Source organism: Polypterus senegalus, chromosome 7, assembly GCF_016835505.1.
Source record: "Polypterus senegalus isolate Bchr_013 chromosome 7, ASM1683550v1, whole genome shotgun sequence".
Classification (NCBI taxonomy): Eukaryota; Metazoa; Chordata; class Cladistia; order Polypteriformes; family Polypteridae; genus Polypterus; species Polypterus senegalus.
Genome location: NC_053160.1, coordinates 153,653,525 through 153,673,844, shown reverse-complemented (window position 1 = coordinate 153,673,844; position 20,320 = coordinate 153,653,525). Strand labels below are relative to the sequence as shown.

General features: G+C 37.2%; 1 protein-coding gene across 1 annotated transcript in view; it reads right to left on the bottom strand.

The window, feature by feature from the left end:
• The window catches only part of fer (fer (fps/fes related) tyrosine kinase), a 357,459-nt gene that overhangs the window by 261,529 nt on the left and 75,610 nt on the right, over positions 1 to 20,320 (bottom strand). The window contains exons 2-5 of the mRNA XM_039759412.1: positions 16,168 to 16,399; positions 13,248 to 13,421; positions 7,551 to 7,650; positions 5,016 to 5,199 (exon numbers count right to left, since the gene is read on the bottom strand). Of these exons, the coding sequence (XP_039615346.1) occupies positions 5,016 to 5,199; positions 7,551 to 7,650; positions 13,248 to 13,421; positions 16,168 to 16,377 (668 nt within the window). The 5' untranslated portion in view covers positions 16,378 to 16,399. The remainder of the gene's footprint in view (positions 1 to 5,015; positions 5,200 to 7,550; positions 7,651 to 13,247; positions 13,422 to 16,167; positions 16,400 to 20,320) is intronic.

The following is a 20,320-nucleotide window of genomic DNA, read 5'->3' as shown; positions in this document are numbered from 1 at the left end:
CTTCAGTCTTGTCCCTGATCCTGCAAGGGGTAGGGATCATTTGTGAATTAAGATGGCGAAAAGTACAACTTTAAGCACAGAATTTAAATAAGGAGTAAAATTGCTTAGATAAGTCTAAAGGGGTAATTACACTTGTATCTTTTTTTATAAAGGCTATACACTTTTTATTTTGCAAAAATCCCGCAACATCAATAGTTCTAGAACTCCGATGATTACAAACGTGCACACATCACTGGAAAGAAGTCCTTCAACGAATGTCTGACAAATTACTGTCGATAGCTTTTATTCTAACATGCTTTATGCACATCTGTGTTTCTATTCAGTCACCAAGAATCCTCTCTTCAAACTCATATTTAGTGTTATAACCTAAGCAATGGACAGCCAATATTCAGAAAATCTAGTGTACAGTTCTAACAGAGCTCTAATTTGATATGCACAGGTGAGATTCTTATTCATTGCGAAAAAGACGGTTTAATGAAACTGTATATTAATCAGAGCGCTGAAAAAAATCATTAAAAAAATTAATTGCCTGAATAACAGTATTGAGTTTACACAGTGTCTGTAAGGATTTAAAAAGAAAAGGAGGAGAATAGAATCTGCTAAATGATATTAAAATATTCAGCCATGCTCTCTAAATTTAAAATGCTTTGTGTGAACAATATCTTTCATGCTGTAATTAATCAAAAAGACTGGTCATTTATGAAGTTCACAGGTTCCATTACATATGTGTGAATTTCAAGAGCAGAGTATTATTACCTGGTTATAAAAATCTTACAGGAAGAGTTAAAGATGGATTTAAGGACGGCTGAGGAAGCAGCTAACCGACCAAGACTCTCTTCAGTCAAGTAAAATATTCAATGGTAAAAAAAATATTTTACGAGAGATATCACAAATATTTAGCACACTCATTTATCCACTTAATTTGGACAAGTGAATTTAAATGGTTTTTAAAATACTCTCTTCCCCTGTGATATGACATTCAGACACTAATTTTCCTTTTGAAGTTAACGCCTTAGACCCATTTCATCTCAGCGATCTGCTAAAACAGTAAACCCATATTAATACTTTCCACACAAGTTCTTTCATGGAGAGAGGAATTATGTTGGGAACTGAAGGATACTTGCAAATAAAGCTGGCTTTAGAAGAATGGTGGCATTGTGTACAGTGGGCTTTTCCTTGAAAAGCAAGAAAACCTCTTATTTTCAGCAGATTATTTACAACTACAACTGAACAGTCAATCGTCTCTTTATACTCAAAAAATCTGTACAGTGAAGTCCGTCCGTTGCTGAACATATACATATATATACATACACATACATACATATACACATATATATATATATATATATATACATATACATATATATATATATATATATATATATACATATATATATATATATATATATATATATATATATATATATATATATATATATATATATATATACCTTGTACAGATAGTGGAAGGTAGAAGTATGAAAACTGTGAGGCAGCAACACTAATCTCTTCCATCAAACACTGGAATGAGAATTCTGGATATGCTGCATGTCTCAAGTGACAATATACAAGCACAAATTTATACTTCTGTGTATGTACAGTATGTCTACAGACAGACATGCAAAAAAGACCTTAATCCTACTAGCATAAAGGCACAAACACTTTTGTTTCTATTCATTATGCACCTGAAGTCAGCCACATTAAATTTTGCATACATTACATTTGGCCAGTTTCCATCTTGATTTTTTACTTCCATGATCTAACAGAAATAAAGCATTTTTATTACTATTTAAATTATACAGCTCAGATAACAAGTGTGTACTGTATTTTATTTAATCTGTTGTGGTGATCCACTGTTCAGTATTGTGCACAATGGAACATTTTAACTACACAAATAAGGCAGGAAACAGCTAAAGTTCTGTCTGTCTGTGTAACTAATTAAGTTTACCCAGAGCTCCCATGCCTTACTTCTGTACTCACTGCTGGACAAAATAAGACTCAGTACAACAACAATGAATATGGACAAGATAAGAAATTGCTATTATATGGTATAGATATCATGGGATTACACTGAAACTATAAAAGTAATTTGTTTTTCAGAAAGAGACACAACTTTCCCTACAATATTATATAAATTTACTGATTCTAATTAGTGATTTACACCTCACAATCACTGAAAACATGCATGTTGTATAAATTATATAGAGGCAAAGATAGGAAAGCTGAACAAAGGGAAGACTTAAACTTGGAAAGGGCAAAGGTGAAAGTATATTTAAGCTGACCTGGTTGTGTTTTGTTCTCAAATAATTGTTAATTGAAGCAATAACAAAACACCAGAGGTTTAAATAGCATGCAGAGCAAACGCTCCGTTTATGTTGTAAGTGAATGCTGAGGACAGACAGACAGACAGACAGATAGATAGATAGATAGATAGATAGATAGATAGATAGATAGATAGATAGATAGATAGATAGATAGATAGTGGTGTGAAGAACTATTTGCCCCCTTCCTGATTTCGTATTCTTTTGCATGTTTGTCACACAAAATGTTTCTGATCATCAAACACATTTAACCATTAGTCAAATATAACACAAGTAAACACAAAATGCAGTTTTTAAATGATGGTTTTATTATTTAGGAGAAAAAATCCAAACCTACATGGCCCTGTGTGAAAAGTAATTGCCCCTTGTTAAAAATAACCTAACTGTGGTGTATCACACCTGAGTTCAATTTCCGTAGCCACCCCCAGGCCTGATTACTGCCACACCTGTTTCAATCAAGAAATCACTTAAATAGGAGCTGCCTGACACAGAGAAGTAGACCAAAAGCACCTCAAAAGCTAGACATCATGCCAAGATCCAAAGAAATTCAGGAACAAATGAGAACAGAAGTAATTGAGATCTATCAGTCTGGTAAAGGTTATAAAGCCATTTCTAAAGCTTTGGGACTCCAGCGAACCACAGTGAGAGCCATTATCTACAAATGACAAAAACATGGAACAGTGGTGAACCTTCCCAGGAGTGGCCAGCCGACCAAAATTACCCCAAGAGCGCAGAGACGACTCATCCGAGAGGTCACAAAAGACCCCAGGACAACGTCTAAAGAACTGCAGGCTTCACTTGCCTCAATTAAGGTCAGTGTTCACGACTCCACCATAAGAAAGAGACTGGGCAAAAACGGCCTGCATGGCAGATTTCCAAGATGCAAACCACTGTTAAGCAAAAAGAACATTAGGGCTCGTCTCAATTTTGCTAAGAAACATCTCAATGATTGCCAAGACTTTTGGGAAAATACCTTGTGGACTGATGAGACAAAAGTTGAACTTTTGGAAGGCAAATGTCCGTTACATCTGGCGTAAAAGGAACACAGCATTTCAGAAAAGAACATCATACCAACAGTAAAATATGGTGGTGGTAGTGTGATGGTCTGGGGTTGTTTTGCTGCTTCAGGACCTGGAAGGCTTGCTGTGATAGATGGAACAATGAATTCTACTGTCTACCAAAAAATCCTAAAGGAGAATGTCCGGCCATCTGTTCGTCAACTCAAGCTGAAGCGATCTTGGGTGCTGCAACAGGACAATGACCCAAAACACACCAGCAAATCCACCTCTGAATGGCTGAAGAAAAACAAAATGAAGACTTTGGAGTGGCCTAGTCAAAGTCCTGACCTGAATCCAATTGAGATGCTATGGCATGGCCTTAAAAAGGCAGTTCATGCTAGAAAACCCTCAAATAAAGCTGAATTACAACAATTCTGCAAAGATGAGTGGGCCAAAATTCCTCCCGAGCGCTGTAAAAGACTCATTGCAAGTTATCGCAAACGCTTGATTGCAGTTATTGCTGCTAAGGGTGGCCCAACCAGTTATTAGGTTCAGGGGGCAATTACCTTTTCACACAGGGCCATGTAGGTTTGGATTTTTTTCTCCCTAAATAATAAAAAACATCATTTAAAAACTGCATTTTGTGTTTACTTGTGTTATATTTGACTAATGGTTAAATGTGTTTGATGATCAGGAACATTTTGTGTGACAAACATGCAAAAGAATAAGAAATCAGGAAGGGGGCAAATAGTTTTTCACACCACTGTAGATAGATAGATATCAACTGATTACCAAGGGAAAATTCAATTGCTCCAGCAGTGACATAAAATATGAAGATACAAAACATCATGTACAAACCATTACATTAGTGCCATGAGTAAAACTACACTGTACGCATGATATAAAGTTGTGAACAGAGTAACAGAATGACTTAATTATTAACTTTGCTAAAGTGTTAAACTATTGTAATAATTAAAATTTTTGTTTTGCCTGCATGAGCTATACTACAGTTTACTACAAATTACTAAGAAATGTGCACAGCACCTGCATTCTATATTAATTATATGTCAATGCTCAACAAGTATCTTTAGAGAGTTCTGCATGAAGCTAATAGCTGGAACAAAAATATAAAATTTCTGTATTTTTTGTTAGATATAATCCACAACAAAGCCTTTCGGGGTATGTTTTAAACCTATTTGATAGTGAAACATACAAAGTGGCACTAAATGTATAAAAGTATTAAAAGTTATATCACACAAACTCAAGAATAACTTCAACATTCGATGGCATGATAAGGTACCCTTCAATATTTGTAATAAACGCAGGTTGAAGCAACATTACAAATGACCACATAGGACATTTTTATTTTTTGCATTTTCTGTATTACAACCCAACAATAGCTAAAATAGCTACTTAACAATGCATTACCCTGGCAAACAAGTTTAATGCAGAAAGCACTTTTAAAGCTTTGATCTCGAAAATTTTTAGTGTTGATTTAACAACTGTGTTAAATATCAATAAAAAGCAAGCAAGTGTGACACTGCTATAAACTATTTATAAGATGAAGGATGAAATGCTCAAGAGAACTTTTTTTTAGGCAGTAAAGAGAAAAGAACGGCGCTTGCGGCATTTGAAAGATATAAGGATAAATTCAAAATAATAATGTATTGTAGGTAATCAAAGAGTTTGATCTTACAGTGCTTTTATCATTTCCTCCTGCATTTTCTGCAAAGAGTCCAAAAGCAATGGAAGAGTACTATCATAGTAATGTTCCTGGTGTAGCTGAGCTCCTTTCACAGCCAATACATATTGATTGTGGAGATTATGAAGTTTCATCATGGCTTTATCATAGCGATCTCTTGCCTTTTCAGGTTCTTTTCCTGTAAAAAAACAAATTATGGGCATGTAAAATTTTAAAATTTACAGGTAAGTCAAACTCATGAAATCATTCACATATTTGCTACACATAATTGATGCACCAAATTTGTGCATTATTTCTATAAGGGTTCACATCATTTAATATGCTTTGCCTCCAAGATTATCATCTCTTGAAAAAACAGACTCAAAAACGTAAAACAAGGATGTTCAGCTCCAGTGTCTAGGGTAATACTAGAGTGGTGTACACGTTCACTTGCCGACAGACTAGTTTGTGTTTAAATTCAGGTTTCATTAAATTCTCATTTGCTAATTTCTGAAATATGTTATTTTTTACATTCATTTAGTTATTTATTTGTGTTACTTACACCACGTAGTTTGTGCTGATGGCCAAGAAAAATGTTTAATCCCATGTTATCATGCAGAAAGGGAGAAAAATAAAGTTTGAAATAATAGAACCTAATGGAGATCAGCACTATGAAAGAGCAATGTGAAAAACAACCATGAAAAAAAACAATTTCTTATATTTCTCATGTCTCATGATTCACGTCTGTTATCCAGTCATATTCTCAAAACTTGCAAAAGTGTGCATTTTTTGCTAAAATATTATTAATAATTACAAAAAAACAGCATACAACATAAAGAATACAGGCATTACCATTATACTGAAGACAGGACTCTTGACCAGTGAATGAGGGGAGGAGGCAAATCTTTAATTCAAAACCGTCAAAACCTAAGCAAAGAACTGGATAACAGATGTGAAATATGCAACACGAGTAATGTGAGGATTTTTTGTAATGAAAGTTTTTGATATTACTTGCCTCTGTACAGAGGTGGTTGCCATTAGGTTCAATTATATTGTTTTTTTTTTTTTTACCTCATTCTGCATGAAAACACAAGATTTAAAAATTTTCTTAGCCATAAATGCATAGTACATAAGGTGTGTAACTTATAAAAAAACATAATTTCTGGTGAAGTACTCCTTTAAAGTCTTATCAATTAATTTTTCTGTGTATGCAAAAAAAGTATAGTTTAAGGGTGGTTTTGAGTAAAAAAAAAATAGTAAATGATAAGCAACTTAAAACTGAAGACCAATAAAAGACACAAAACAAAGAAAAACAAGATTGGAATTAATGATTTATACTACCTTATGTTTTAAAGTGAAATAAAATATGGTCTCTCATGCTGCCTCCTATCTATCTCTAGTGATCCATATGAATACTTCTCTGCTATCTCCTACCATCCATTCATCCATTATCCAACCCATTATATCCTAACTAACTAGAAAAAAAAATTTGTTGCTTGTATTTCATTGATCAGTAATTTATTTCCATTGTCTAGGGAGCAATTATTGCAGATTCCTCAAATAAAACAAATTTAATGGGTGTTTAAGTATGAAAGAACCATGAATGCCATGGAATTAATTATTGCTATATATGCTCCAGTGCATTCAGGTTCTCCCAAGGGTGACATTTTAATTTGACAAACAGATATTGACTTGGATCTGCAACGTTATCTACTGTACAATGCTGATGGAGAAATGTAGTGAGCCAGTGGTAAACAAAAAGAAGAAAATTAAGACAACAATTTTGACAAGTTGCAATATTTTATTAAGAATTTCCAGATATCTATATATCCACATGTTGTTTTGGTGTTTTTATCTTCGCTCTGGCACCCATACTGCTGCTGAAACTTTTGCCAGGCGCAATGCTCACATCTGTAAGAGAACAGCGAGGGACAGGCTCCAAGCTGCTGGCCTTTTATCATGCCTACCTGTTTGAGACCTTCTCCAACAAGACCTGACCCAACAACAGGACAATACCAGGCTACACACAAATGTATCGGTAACAGCCGTCCTGGGGAATGAATTTTGCCATGCTGGCGCTATCTTTACCTGTGTTCTCTCTTGACTTTAAAGCCACAGAGCACCTTTGGGTTGACCTGTAATGCAATTTCCAGAGACATGACCTTCTGTCACTGGTGATTGGCTGACTCAGTCGGGTCCATCTGTAGGACTAGGTGACATCCCACAAATACGATTATTCAGAGGCTCATTGACTCTGTACACCGGAGGTGCTATCAGTGGCGTACTAAAGGAATATGAAACCAATGCTGTTAATGTTCACAGTTGTTTTATGGTATAGAGCTGTTTTGTTTTTCCAGAATTTTCATGTGCTTATTGTTATTTCAGTAATGAATTTCAGCCCAACAAACATTTTGGTGTTCCATTGCTATACAAGCTGCAAACAGGAACAATGGTCCAAAAATTAACTCCTGAGCAGGTAAAGACAAATTTAATGCAGAACACTCAATATTCCAAAAAAATATAATTAAAAAAAAAATATATGAAAAATACCTTTTACAATGGCTTCTTTGTATTTCTCTTTGGCACAGTTTGCATCTTTTGTTAATTGTCTATAAGCACCTTTTAATTTTTCCAAGTCATTTTTTGTCACCTGAAATATAAATGTGCAGATTAATATTAAAGTGTGTTCTGAAATATTTCCATCCATCCATTTTCCAACCCGCTGAATACATTTTGATTTTATTCCATAAAATTGCTTGTTTTATTATAGAAAAAGAAGTTACAGTACCTTTGATTTATGACTTTTGATATTTATGCAATCAAAAGTCACAGGTTATGGCTGTTTACATTTTCAGTTCTTTGTTTTAAACATAATTCTTTGCATAATTTTAAACACTAAACACACTGACTTGAAAATATATAATAAAGAGATGCTTTCTTTGAAAAGCTTTAAGTCATGGTCTTAATTTATCACTCCAGCATGTCTGCTTTTAAAAAGTTTATTTCACGAACACCACTTAACATTAATACATGTAACCTTAACTGTTTATTTTCTAAAATAAAACAATGTAAAAATTATAACATTCTGTAAAACTGTATTTACATTTATAAACAGATGAACCAACTGTTTAGAGAATTCACTATTGATGTAATTACTTTTTAATGTCAATAAATAGATATTATCTGATTTTAAACTTAACAAGTGACCAATATGGTGGTGCAATGGTCAGCACAAGGCCAACCTGGGCTTGGTCACTTCCTGTGTGTAGCTTGAAAGTTCTCCTTTGGTATATGTGACCTTTTTTCTGGATACTCAAGGCTACACTGGCCTTTTTATTGTTTTGTCATTTTCCACAGGTTCAAAGGTTCTTAAATGCCCATGCCATTTTAATTTCAAACACTACCTACTATGTGGAATGTCACATTTTATACAGTCACTATAATTTTTGTAACTGTATGGTTTGTATGTTTATGGAAAAAGTCATAACTGAGACCAAATAACAAGCAATTTTACTAGTGATGCTTTTATATTTGGTAACACGTAAAACACACATAAACAAAATCCAGTCACAGAACTTGACATAGAATGTAAAATGGTATCTGTTGATAATAATTAAGTTCCTTTCAGCCCTTCTTTTTCTAAACCAAGACTATACAAGCAGTGGTCAAAAGAATAAAACTGGCCTGCTAGGCATCTTTTACACATGTTGCATGTTGTATTTCTTGAAGCCTTTTTATCTGCAATACAATTAAGTTCCACCGTTGGACAATATCTGTATTCACGATTTGCTTCTCTGAATTTTCCTTATATGATCAATTTAATATCAAGTAAAACAAATATAGCCATTAACAGGTCCTACCTTAATGCACTAATTTCTGGAGAATACACCTTAGAGCTTTAGAGGTTGTGAAGTCATTAAAAGCATCCACAAAACACTAAAGCTCCCGTTTGTAGGGCCAGGACTGCAAGACTGCTCAATTTTCCTTGGTACATCATGAGTAATTTTTAAACAAATTCAGTTTAATAAAACAAAGATCTCCCCTCACCACTGTGTAACAGGCAAAAAAATACATAGTACTGTACAATGCACATACCTGGGTAAATTCCCTGAAGCTTCATTCCATGTATAGTATGAAGTAATTAAAGTGGTTTCAGTTCATTTTTAAAACTGGCACAGTAAAGCATCTTCACAGGTTTCATTTGACATCCAAAGAGGCTGACAAATAAATGGATATCATACTAATGGTGCCATTATAAAAACAATGAATATCGCACAGACGTTGCTCCAATCCTCTCCTATTCCTCCAACCCATCGCCACCTAGGGACCATGAAAAATGTTCCCATCCATAACTTTGACCCTAATCTCTAACCAAAGCCCACCTCCACCCTACTCCAGTCGAAGCCTCTGCATCTGATCCACGTTAAGCTGTTAACAGTGCATTTTTGTGCTAATGTTGTATTGCAGCTGAACACAGTGCACAAACAAGCACCAGGTTTGTTTAATTTGTAGCACGACATGCCAAGGCATTCTTCTATATGCATCTGCCAGCTTTTTCTCAACTATGCCCACAGCCATTTATTTTTAACACCTCATTCTATTGAAATTGCCTCTTCACCATCATGGCGATCACTGCACAAAAAGCAACTTGCTGATGATTGGTTGACAGTACAATAATATTAGGTGATTGGTTAAAATGTATCCAAAACAAAAACCCATGTTGTGGCTTTCTTATTTGGTTGTTGCAGCTTTACTGAAAATAGAATAAAAGGCAGTGAATCTTTTAACATATCCAAAAAGGTTTTCTAATGTATGCCCATAAGTACTGAAATTTAAATTAAACAGATATTTGGAAAATGTCTTTTTATTCAATAATAATTTGGAAACAAACTAAATATTTTTTTGATAGTAAAGTAACTATAGAAGAATATCTATCTATCTATCTATCTATCTAGACACCAACATGGAAAAAAACCTAACGTGACATTTAGTGATAATTGACTGATATACTGTAAAACATAAAAATAAAACCAACAAACTGTTTTAGTGAAACATTACTAAAAGCCATCCACTTCACTTCACTTTATCCTCCCTCTGCTTACCAAAATACATAAATGTAGCTTAGCTGTAAAGGAAACCGTTTTTACTTATACAGTGTACATATTTCTCTATTACTAAATGTCATCTCCACTTAATAAGACGGGAAAAGAAGGAAACCAGGGTGAAGTAAAATAAAATAAAAAAAATGTTATTTACATTGGCTCAAAACTAAAACAGAAACTCAAGCCCTTCCCATAACACTCTGCTTTCTTAAAGGTACAGACACCCAATGCCAAGTTGTGCGTGTCCGAGAATGCTGGAGATTGTACTTAATAGTCTTATAAAAACAGGCTATTTATACGATACATGAACACTCTGTTTAGATAGTAGCAGAATGCCTAAGATTGATATCCATTCCAGCCAGTCAGAATGTTACTAGCAGATTGACAATAATACAAAAAGATGCTCAAGAGAGATTGCCTTTCAAAATTAGAATTATTAATCTTGTCATTAAAACAAAACTGAAAGGTCTGTCAGGAAAAAGAAGGTTGAAACTTAAATAATGCTCCACAAAGCTTCACTACCTGGAACAGGCCTCAACTCAGTAAGTTTAATTCCCAATCAAATGGCCTGACTCAGGCTTTGTAGGCTCAAAAGGGATGTAGCCCCAAAATATCCTTTAAATGTTTTTCAGTGTCACAAAATTCTCCACCAAAGGAAGGTAACAGTAAACCCCAGCTGGTGCAAACAAAAGAATCTTCATAAAAGAAAGAATTATTTTAAAAATACCAAAAGAATGTAACAAAAGCTCCGCACTGCAAACTGCTAAAATTAAAAGAGTTGCCTAAAATGCAATACACAGTGAGTATATCCCAAAAACACAATCCAGTAGTCAGAATTCTAAAACAGAGCAAAAATAATCAGACAAGCAGAAAAGAAAAAGAACAAATAGAAAAAAAGTTCATTTGTCTCCAGGGGGAAATGTGCCTTTTCGCAGAAGCTCTTTAGATAGACAGACAGACAGACTCTAGTCTGAACACACAACAGAATGGCTAGAAAGGAAAACAAATTAAAAAGAAAAAACATGACAGTCTCAGTGAGGTATAATATTAGCGTAATACTGTTAGTATAAAGGAGCCCCCATCGCGTTTTTGACAGACTTCTGCTGAATGATTCATTGGCTGAAAGTCCTCAGTGTTAGTGCGTCAGAGAGAGGAAGTGCAGCATTGTTCATAATGGCACTCAGTTTTGTTTTAAATCCCCTCCTTTGCCAGCACCTCCAGGAGGCCACAGTGCATCGCATAATTGAGTCTGCCCTTTAATTTGGTTGTTGATTCAGTGGGCATCTCTTGAAGTGATGTTACCAGCTCAGCACATCACACTGTAGAAAATTTCACTGGTCATCACAGAATTATAGAAGATGTGAAGATTGTCATTTCCCACATTAAAGGAATGCAGTCTCCTAAGCACTCCTAAAGCACTTTGAGCTACTTTTTGTATGAAAATGTGCTATATAAATAAATGTTGTTGTTGTTGTTGTTGCTAAGAAAAAGAGCCTGCTCTGCCCTTTTTTATATAGTTCCTCTGTGTTACAAGACCAGTCCAATCTGTCATTAATGTGGACTCCCAGGTACTTGTAGGAGTGGACCACCTCCAAATCCACTTCCTAAGAATTGACCGGACCTAGAGGCTCTTTGATGCAGCAAAAATCAACAACCAGTTCCTTTTTTTTGTAATGTTAAGTTGCATACAATTGTTTCTGGACCAAGAAACAAAGTTCTCCACCTGATTCCCCCTGATCAATACACCCCATAACTGCAGAGTCATCTAAGAATTTCTGCAAGTAATATGACTTGATGATATACTGTATTTATAGTCTGAGGTGTACAGAGTGATGAGAAAAGCAAACACAGCTGTTCTTTGTGGTGCTCCAGTATTGCTCACACCCGTATCAGAAACACAGTCCTTGAATCTCATAAACTGCAGTCTGTATGACAGGTAGTCCATTATCCAGGATACCATAGACGGCTCTGCCTGCATATCTCTCAGCTTACCACTTAAAAGGGGTGGCTGAATGGTATTGAAAGAACTGGAGAAATGACAAAAAAAAACAATCCTCACAGTGCTCCTAGCTTTGTCTGGGTGAAAATAAGCCTTCTGGAACAGATACAGTAATTGCACCCTCCGCTCCAATTTTTGTCCAATAAACAAAATGTAGTGGGTCCAGGTAGTCTACCACAAGAGGACTCCTATAGTCCAGTGTCAGACTCTTAAAGGTCTTCATTATGTGAGGCACAAGTATCACTGGTCTGTAGTCATTAGGAGAAGAGGTGCTTGCATTCTTTGGAACAGGAATTATGCAGCATTTTTTGCACAGCAGCTGCACTTTCTGGAGTCTATATTACTGGGGAACTACAATACTTATAACTACAAATGACTTCAACAATAAATCCCACTGAACTGCCGGTCTCCACAGCCTGTATAGGGCTGGGGCAATTACTACATAGAAATGGACAGGTGACACCTTGGGGTTCAACCAACAAGGAAGATGGAATACACTCACTTTTAAAGAGACAGCACATCAATACATAATCACATATGAAACCAAAAAAATAATATAAAGTGTAATATAAAGGTGCTTGTAAAAGCACAGACTTTTATTTTTCTTCACCTGTGGTGCACGTCTTCCCCTTGAACCCCCACAGGTAATACACAGTCCCACAAGCACTTAACTCCACAAAACACAATCCTCTGGCACCACCACTCCTCCCAGGCAACCTCATCCTCTTCCACCCGATTCTGGCTCCTGAGTAGTGGCTGCAGGCTTTTTTTGTAGCCCGCCTGGAAGTGCTCCAGGTGGTAATTGACCTAATTAGGCTGCACTTCCGGGTGTGGGTGCATTCCAGCCCATAGAGGCTCGTTAAGCCATGCAGCTCCTCCGGGTGGTGGCCATGGATCCCAACAGGTCTGAGTCCTGAAGTCCCACACCTGTGACCCCGATGTAACCCAGGAGGGCTGCCACCAAGCATTCCGAGGAATGTAGAGTGCATCCCATGGCTGCTCCCCCAGATCTAGTGTTGAAGGGGCATCCCGGCCGGCCATCACAAAAGACATGAAAAATAATAACTCAAAATAAACAAAAACAATAATAAAACATAAAATACACATTAACTACTTTTTGAAACAGGGCAGGTTGAAATGACATACCTTGCACATTTCTAATTCAATTTGCTGATGAAAGCTCTGGTAACTCTTCTTGACTTGTTGCTTGTCTTTTATCATTATTGTCAACCTATGAAGGGGTCCTGAGTTAAGATCCTCAGCGTGGGATTTCATAATCTTGCTTAACTGCTCTGTTTGTTGAACCATTTGTAACCATGACTGAAGAAGATGAAAAGAAAACAGAAACAAGCTCAGACATACTGTGCTTTCCTCTTTGAGCTTTTAAGCACATTCTTACCCACAAAGGTATAGCAGTAATATAATGTGATTTCCTCGCAACAGTATGACCTTAAAAGAGATTTCTTTAACATAATAACCTTGCTGTATTAAAATTTTGAAAATCTAACAACATTAAAAGTAAGCTCCTTTCAACATTATCCTAAACATGCAGATTAAATGGTTGGTATAGGGAGACTGCAAAAGCAATTTCTTTAAAAAAAAAAAAAACGTTGACAAGACATTTTCTTTATTTAGAAAAAAGGACATGAGTTTGTTATAATGAAACCTTTCTACCTCATACAGGCCTGTTATGAGATGATGCAGGGTAAAGGCTGATTTACCTATGTAACTGTATTAAACTAAAATATAAAAAGAGGAACAATTTTAATTGCATGATGCAGAATAAGCACGTGAATGTGGGTTTATTGTAAGAATAAGTTTGAGTAAGATTTTTATGACCTGCCACATTCTTTAAAAACTTTTACACAAAGCCATGAACTGATTTTGACCTAACTCATTAGGAAAAGAAGAACTAAATACAGCGGTGCCTTGGTTTGTGAGCATAATTTGTTCCGGAAAACATGCTTGTATTCAAAGCACTTGTATATCAAATTTAATTTCCCCATAAGAAATAATGGCAACTCAGATGATTCGTTCTACCACCCAAAAATATTCATATAAAATCCATCCATCCATCCATTTTCTAACCCGCTGAATCCGAATAGGGTCACGGGGGTCTGCCGGAGCCAATCCCAGCCAACACAGGGCACAAGGCAGGAACCAATCCTGGGCAGGGTGCCAACCTACCACAGGACACACCCACACACCAATCACACACTAGGGCCAAGTCAGAATCGCCAATCCACCTAACCTGCAGGTCTTTGGATTGTGGGAGGAAACCGGAGTGCCCGGAGGAAACCCACGCAGACACGGGGAGAACATGCAAACTCCACGCAGGGAGGACCTGGGAAGCGAACCCAGGTCCCCTAACTGCGAGGCAGCAGCGCTACCACTGCGCCACCGTGCCGCCCTTCATATAAAATGATTACTACAAAATATAAAGTAAAAATAAATAAAACAAATTAACATGCACTTTACCTTTGAAAAGAATCGTGGCTGGTGTGAGGGAGACAACAGAGAGGAAAGGAAGAGGAGGAGGAGGGTTACTGTGTGGGACGACTTTCACTCTAACTAACGGAATCACTGCTATCCATCTGCTCACTGGAATCTTTTTCTTTTTATGCGACTTTAACAAGGGACCTATCCAATGACAGTTGTTTTTGCCTGAAGAGTCACTACACTTGGACACAAAATAAAAAAAAATACTTTACGCTCTGTAAGGTTTCTAAACTCTTTTGGGACTCCACCCAACAGGACGACACATGGAAGAGCGTCCCGAAGCAACTGCAAGGCTTTGAAGCCTTTAAAGCCGACAGTCGGATGGGAGATAACGTCATCTGATCCTGAATATCCTTCCATTGCAACAGAGAAAATGGCAGTTTCTACACAACAGACCCCCACTCTTGAACTGGTTTTTGCCATTGACTTCCTTCATCTGTTATGTAGCGTAAGCTGTTATTAATCAAAGCTAAGTGACTTCTTTCCGCCGTATCACTAAGGGAGGGGTATCACCTTTTTATATCATATCTATATAGTTTCGGGTTATGTAACACACCGCAATCACGAAAGAACTCATTCCCATGGGGGCTAGCACTCTCTGCTGGATACAGAGTATGTGTGTAAATTACAAAATACCATGAGATAGTGCCTGTTATAGACAAGTACAATATAAAATAAAGGTTGCTTGCTTGATATCGTAAATATATATATTTGGCTTTCTAGGCCAGATGAGTTGAAGGGAATGTTCACACATATTCTTGTTTATTATAGAATTGTAATCACTGCAAACCATCTTTGCCTTCTCTACTGTCCATGAGGGTGAATTTTCTTTAGTAGACGGAATATTCTGTCACCAATTAGTACAAGGTGGTGCTAATTACTGTGTTTCTAGAGTAAAACAGAAAAGACCAGCTAGTACACAACTTTCAGATTGCAGTTAACCTTAAAAGGAAGAAGCAAGGAAAAAGTGCAATTGTCAGAAAGCCTAATGGCTTTCAATCTTTCTTCTACATTCTTTTCCTTCCTATCTCTGTGAAAGCAGCACAGCTGCAAAGTCATTCCTTTTAAAGTATAATCTATTACGACTGTGTCAAATAATAAACTATAGACTCATTTTTCATAGAGTTCAGCCGTAATTCTAAACAAACAGTATATAGAGTGTGATTCTGTGCACAGGGTATACTATATAAAATAAAGTTGATTGATTTCAGTATAGTTAACTAATTTCAGTTCCTAAACCTACTTTTAAAGGATTTCATTGTTTTTACTCTGCATCTGCCTTTAACACCACATTAATCATGAAGGCTGTCATATTCAGTTAAGTGCCAGTTTGGCAATACAAAGCAGTCAATTCTCTGTACAAAACCCATCCTCTCCCAAAATGTTAAACATAGCCAACATCTTTCACTATAACAAGCTCCTAAAGCTGCTAAACATTTACTAAATTTTACTGTTCTCCATGCAGTATTTTCAGTGTGAGATGTCAGTGGATATAAGCTTTCTGTTCCCCAGATAATTGTTTCAATAGACACATTGCATATTTAAGCTCCATAAAACAGTCACTTGCCTTAGAAGTATTGCTGATGTAATCCACTTGAGTAGAGTTCTCATGCTTGTCTACTTGCTGGATGATATTTTGAAGAAGGGAGGCATATTCTTTATCACTTTTCACTCGTAATGACATAAACTTTTTCACAGTTTCTAGAAGTTTTATCTCCCAGTCTTGCAGCTTTAGCAGTGCTTCATTAGAATTTCTAAGGTCCCTTCCAAATCCCATTTTCCTTAAGGCACAAATCTTCCTGTAAAATAGGAGGTAAGACTTAAGTTTTAATTCATGAGAAGTTTTATGACTACTACAACCTAAAAGCAGAGCACTTCTGCTTTAAGTATTCACTTCTGTTAAAAGGAGTAGTCAAACCTTTTAAACATACATTATTATAATGGCTTTCATTTCCTTTCGGAACCTACAAAGTTAATTTTAGGTGAAAGAAGATGCAGGCAGATGTGCTCATTTTCAAAACCCTTTATCTCTTTGTAAAGATCCTCATACATTTTGTATGATTTTGGTGATGTTAAGACAATGTTGGTTAAACCATGTATTGTGGCATTTGTGTGGCTCTTCTCATTCAAAAGGAGAGGAACAGGGGAAGGCTTAAGAAATGGGAAGTTGCTGCTCAAAAGTGCATTGATGGGCACTGAGAAGTAACAGACCACACAGGGAACAAGAGTTGCACATTAGTATGTGCTCTAAATAAAAATTTAATGTTTCATTTTTTATTTAAAAAACAGTCTGTTTATTTATACATGACACATAAACATACCATTATGCAGTACAATAATACAGTACTTGGTCTCATGCCAGCACTTCTTTGAATACAGGACCCTTAGTGAGCCTATACATATGGTTACCATTTAGGTACTTGCTAATCAGTTATTTCTAATTTACGTTCATGCTAACAGTACATCCTTTCTGGTTCATGATACTGTCCTGTGCCCAGCACCTGTGGAATATGGTCTGTCCCCTCGCTCACTCAAACTCAACAACCCTGAATTGGACTATGTGAATTTGTGAATATAAGTTACATTGTGCTAGGAAACAAAAAAGAAACGTGACAATTAAATTGACAATAACATAAAAACATTATTAATGTGAACAGACAGTTTTTCCCAACATACAGTTAGCTCATCTTTCCTTGTAAACCTAACAGCAAAACATAATATCTTCAGGTCCAGTTTTGAAGTTTCCCAAACTACTGATATCGTCCTCATTACTTGTTAATTCATTACACTTATGATTTTCTTAGTGAAGAAAAACTTTCTAACATGTGAGTGAAACTTTTTCAGCTTCAGCCTGTTCTCATGTGTCCTTATTGATGAATTATCTTGTTTTATGTAACAGATGGAATCAACTCTACACGTTACCTTCATAATTTTTAAAATTTCTATGATGTTTCCTCTATATCTCTGCTTGGATTCACCATTTTCAATCTTTCCTCAAAGCTCATAATATGTAATCAGTCTAGTGGCACTTCTCTGGACCTTCTCTTCACAAAGTGTTCCAGATACTACTGGTGTGGTTAGCTTAACAGTAATGTCCCCTGGCTTGTACATAATAAGATATCCTATTATTATTCATAATTGCTTCTACACATTGCCTGGATTTGGACAGTGTCCATTAAACTATGCCTCCCAAGTCCTTCTCATAACATTTATTTTCAAGTTTCATAACCCCATAACCTCCATGAACTTTAATGCAAATTAATGTTAAATACTAGATCTGAGTTCTCTTCAGGTCCATCTGTAATGATTCTTCTTGACTTTAGGGTATCTGCAGTGCCATGCAGGTCATTAAAAGTCTTAAAGGTCACTACTATTCATCTTTTTTCGGCTGCTCCCAGTAGGGGTCGCCACAGCAGATCTTCTTTTTCCATGTCTTCCTGTCTTCTGCATATTGCTCTGTCACACCCATTACCTACATGTCCTCTCTCACCACAGTCATAAACCTTTGCTTAGGCCTTCTTGTTTTCCTCTTGCCTGACAGCTCTATCTTCATCCTTTTCTCAATATACCCAGCATCTCTCCTCTGCACATGTCCAAACCAATGCAATCTAGCCTCTCTGACTTTGTCTCCCAACCATCCAACCTGAGCCCACTCTCTAATGTACTCATTTCTAATCCTGTTCATCCTCGTCACGCACAGTGCAAATCTTAGCATCTTTAACTCTGCCACTCTGGTCAGTGCCAGATCTCCAACTCATATAACATAGCTGGTCTCACTACCATCCTGTAGACCTTCCCTTTCATTCTTGCTGATATCCATCAATCACAAATTACTCCTGACACTCTTCTGCACCCATTCCACCCTGCCTGCTCTCTCTTTTTCACCTCTCTTCCACAATCCACATTACTCTGTACTGTTGATCCCAAGTATTTAAACTCATCCACCTTCGCCAACTCTACTCCCTGCATCCTCACCATTCCACTGAACGTCTTCTCATTCACACACATGTATTCTGTCTTGTTCCTACTGACCTTCATTCCTCACCTCTCTAGAGCATACCTCCGCCTCTTCAGGGTCTCGTCAACCTGCTCCCTTCTCTCGTTACAGATTGCAATTTCATCAGCAAACAACATATATCAATTAATTCTAACAAGGTTCTTGTCAGTGTAACACTGAGCAAGTTTTGTACCCATCTACAACTAATTTTGGATTATTTATTTTAATTATTGAAGCACAATCTCCATGTGGACTGTTCACTAGGACTTCTCAGGTGTTGCTCAATCTTTTATATAATAACTGCCTTTATTAATTTACCCAGTAAACAAATTAAGGTTATATATATATATAAATATACACACACAGTTTTACTCTGTCCTGGATATGACTTTAAACTGCATCCCCCCTGCTCGCATTATAAGGGTGGGGAGGGGGGCCCTCAGAAGCCTCATCCCTGGAAGAGTCAAAACTGCAAGAGAGCCAATGGGGTCAGTCCTGTTGGGGATCGGAACTGGAGTGGTGCTAGGGAGTCACCTACTGCATGTCAGCTCTCTGCTCACAATTTGTGGCAGTCTATCCAAGTAGGTGTGTGAAACATCTCGTCTCTCTGGCATGATGATCATCTTCTGCTGCTATTGGAGCTGCTTGGTAAACGCTGCATTTCAGTGGCATAACTCCTTGAGGTATGTAGACCTGGGACTGGATAAATTTCTGTATGTGGGTACAACTTTTATTGGTCTGGTCATTCTGATGGCTGTCATACTCAGGGAGTAGCTGTTGCTGTGGCTGATGTCACTTCTATCAACAAGCGTATTATGAGACTCAGAATAAGGCACTCTCTGGGTGCCTTGTCTGTTGTCTCTGTGTATGCTCCAACCACGGTGAGTGATATTTCAGTGAGGGAGACATTTTATTTGCAACTTCACTCAGAGGTTGATGGGTGCCTGTGAGGTGACATTTCGTTGGTCATGGGTGATTTCGATGCGACCACTGGCGCTGACAGAGCTGGCTATGAGTATTGTGTCAGTCTCCATAGGTCTGGTGACCGTGGTGAAGTGGTTCCATTTTCCTTGACTTTGCAAAAGGTCAGGAGCTGCGGATCACTGGATCCTGGTTCCAGTGCCCTGAGCCAAATCGTCGGACTTGGTACTCCAATACTGGTGGTACAGTAAAGGAGTTTCATCGCATCCTCATGGGCAGACGCTGGAGGCTCCTACATAACTTCCAAGTCTGCATAAGTGCAGAGTTTGTGAATTCTGACCACAGACTTCTGGTTGTTGCTCTGAAGATCCAGCTTATGTCCAGTGGGCTGCCACTTACTAGAAGAATGAGGCTGGACCTGGCCAGACTCCAAGATCAGGCTGTTTCTAATGAGTTTGCACACAATTTATGTGAGGAACTTACAGACTTGGGTGCAACTGCTGATCCTAATGTCATGCGGGAGACCTTCTGCGACAAGACACTGAAGGATGCTGAGGGCTGTGTTGGTGTTACCAGTGTTCCTAGAAGGAGGCGTTTCATCTCACAGGGCACCCTGGATGTCATCAAGAGGAGTCACAGTGCATGACTTGATGGCAACTATGGTCTATACCAGGAAATGAGAAGGATGGCTGCGAGGGCTCTGAGGGCAAATAAGGAGGCATTTGTTAGAGGAAGTGACATGCCATCTATGGTCTAAGTGACCCACATCCTGCTTACAGAGGAATCAAAGCATTACACACAT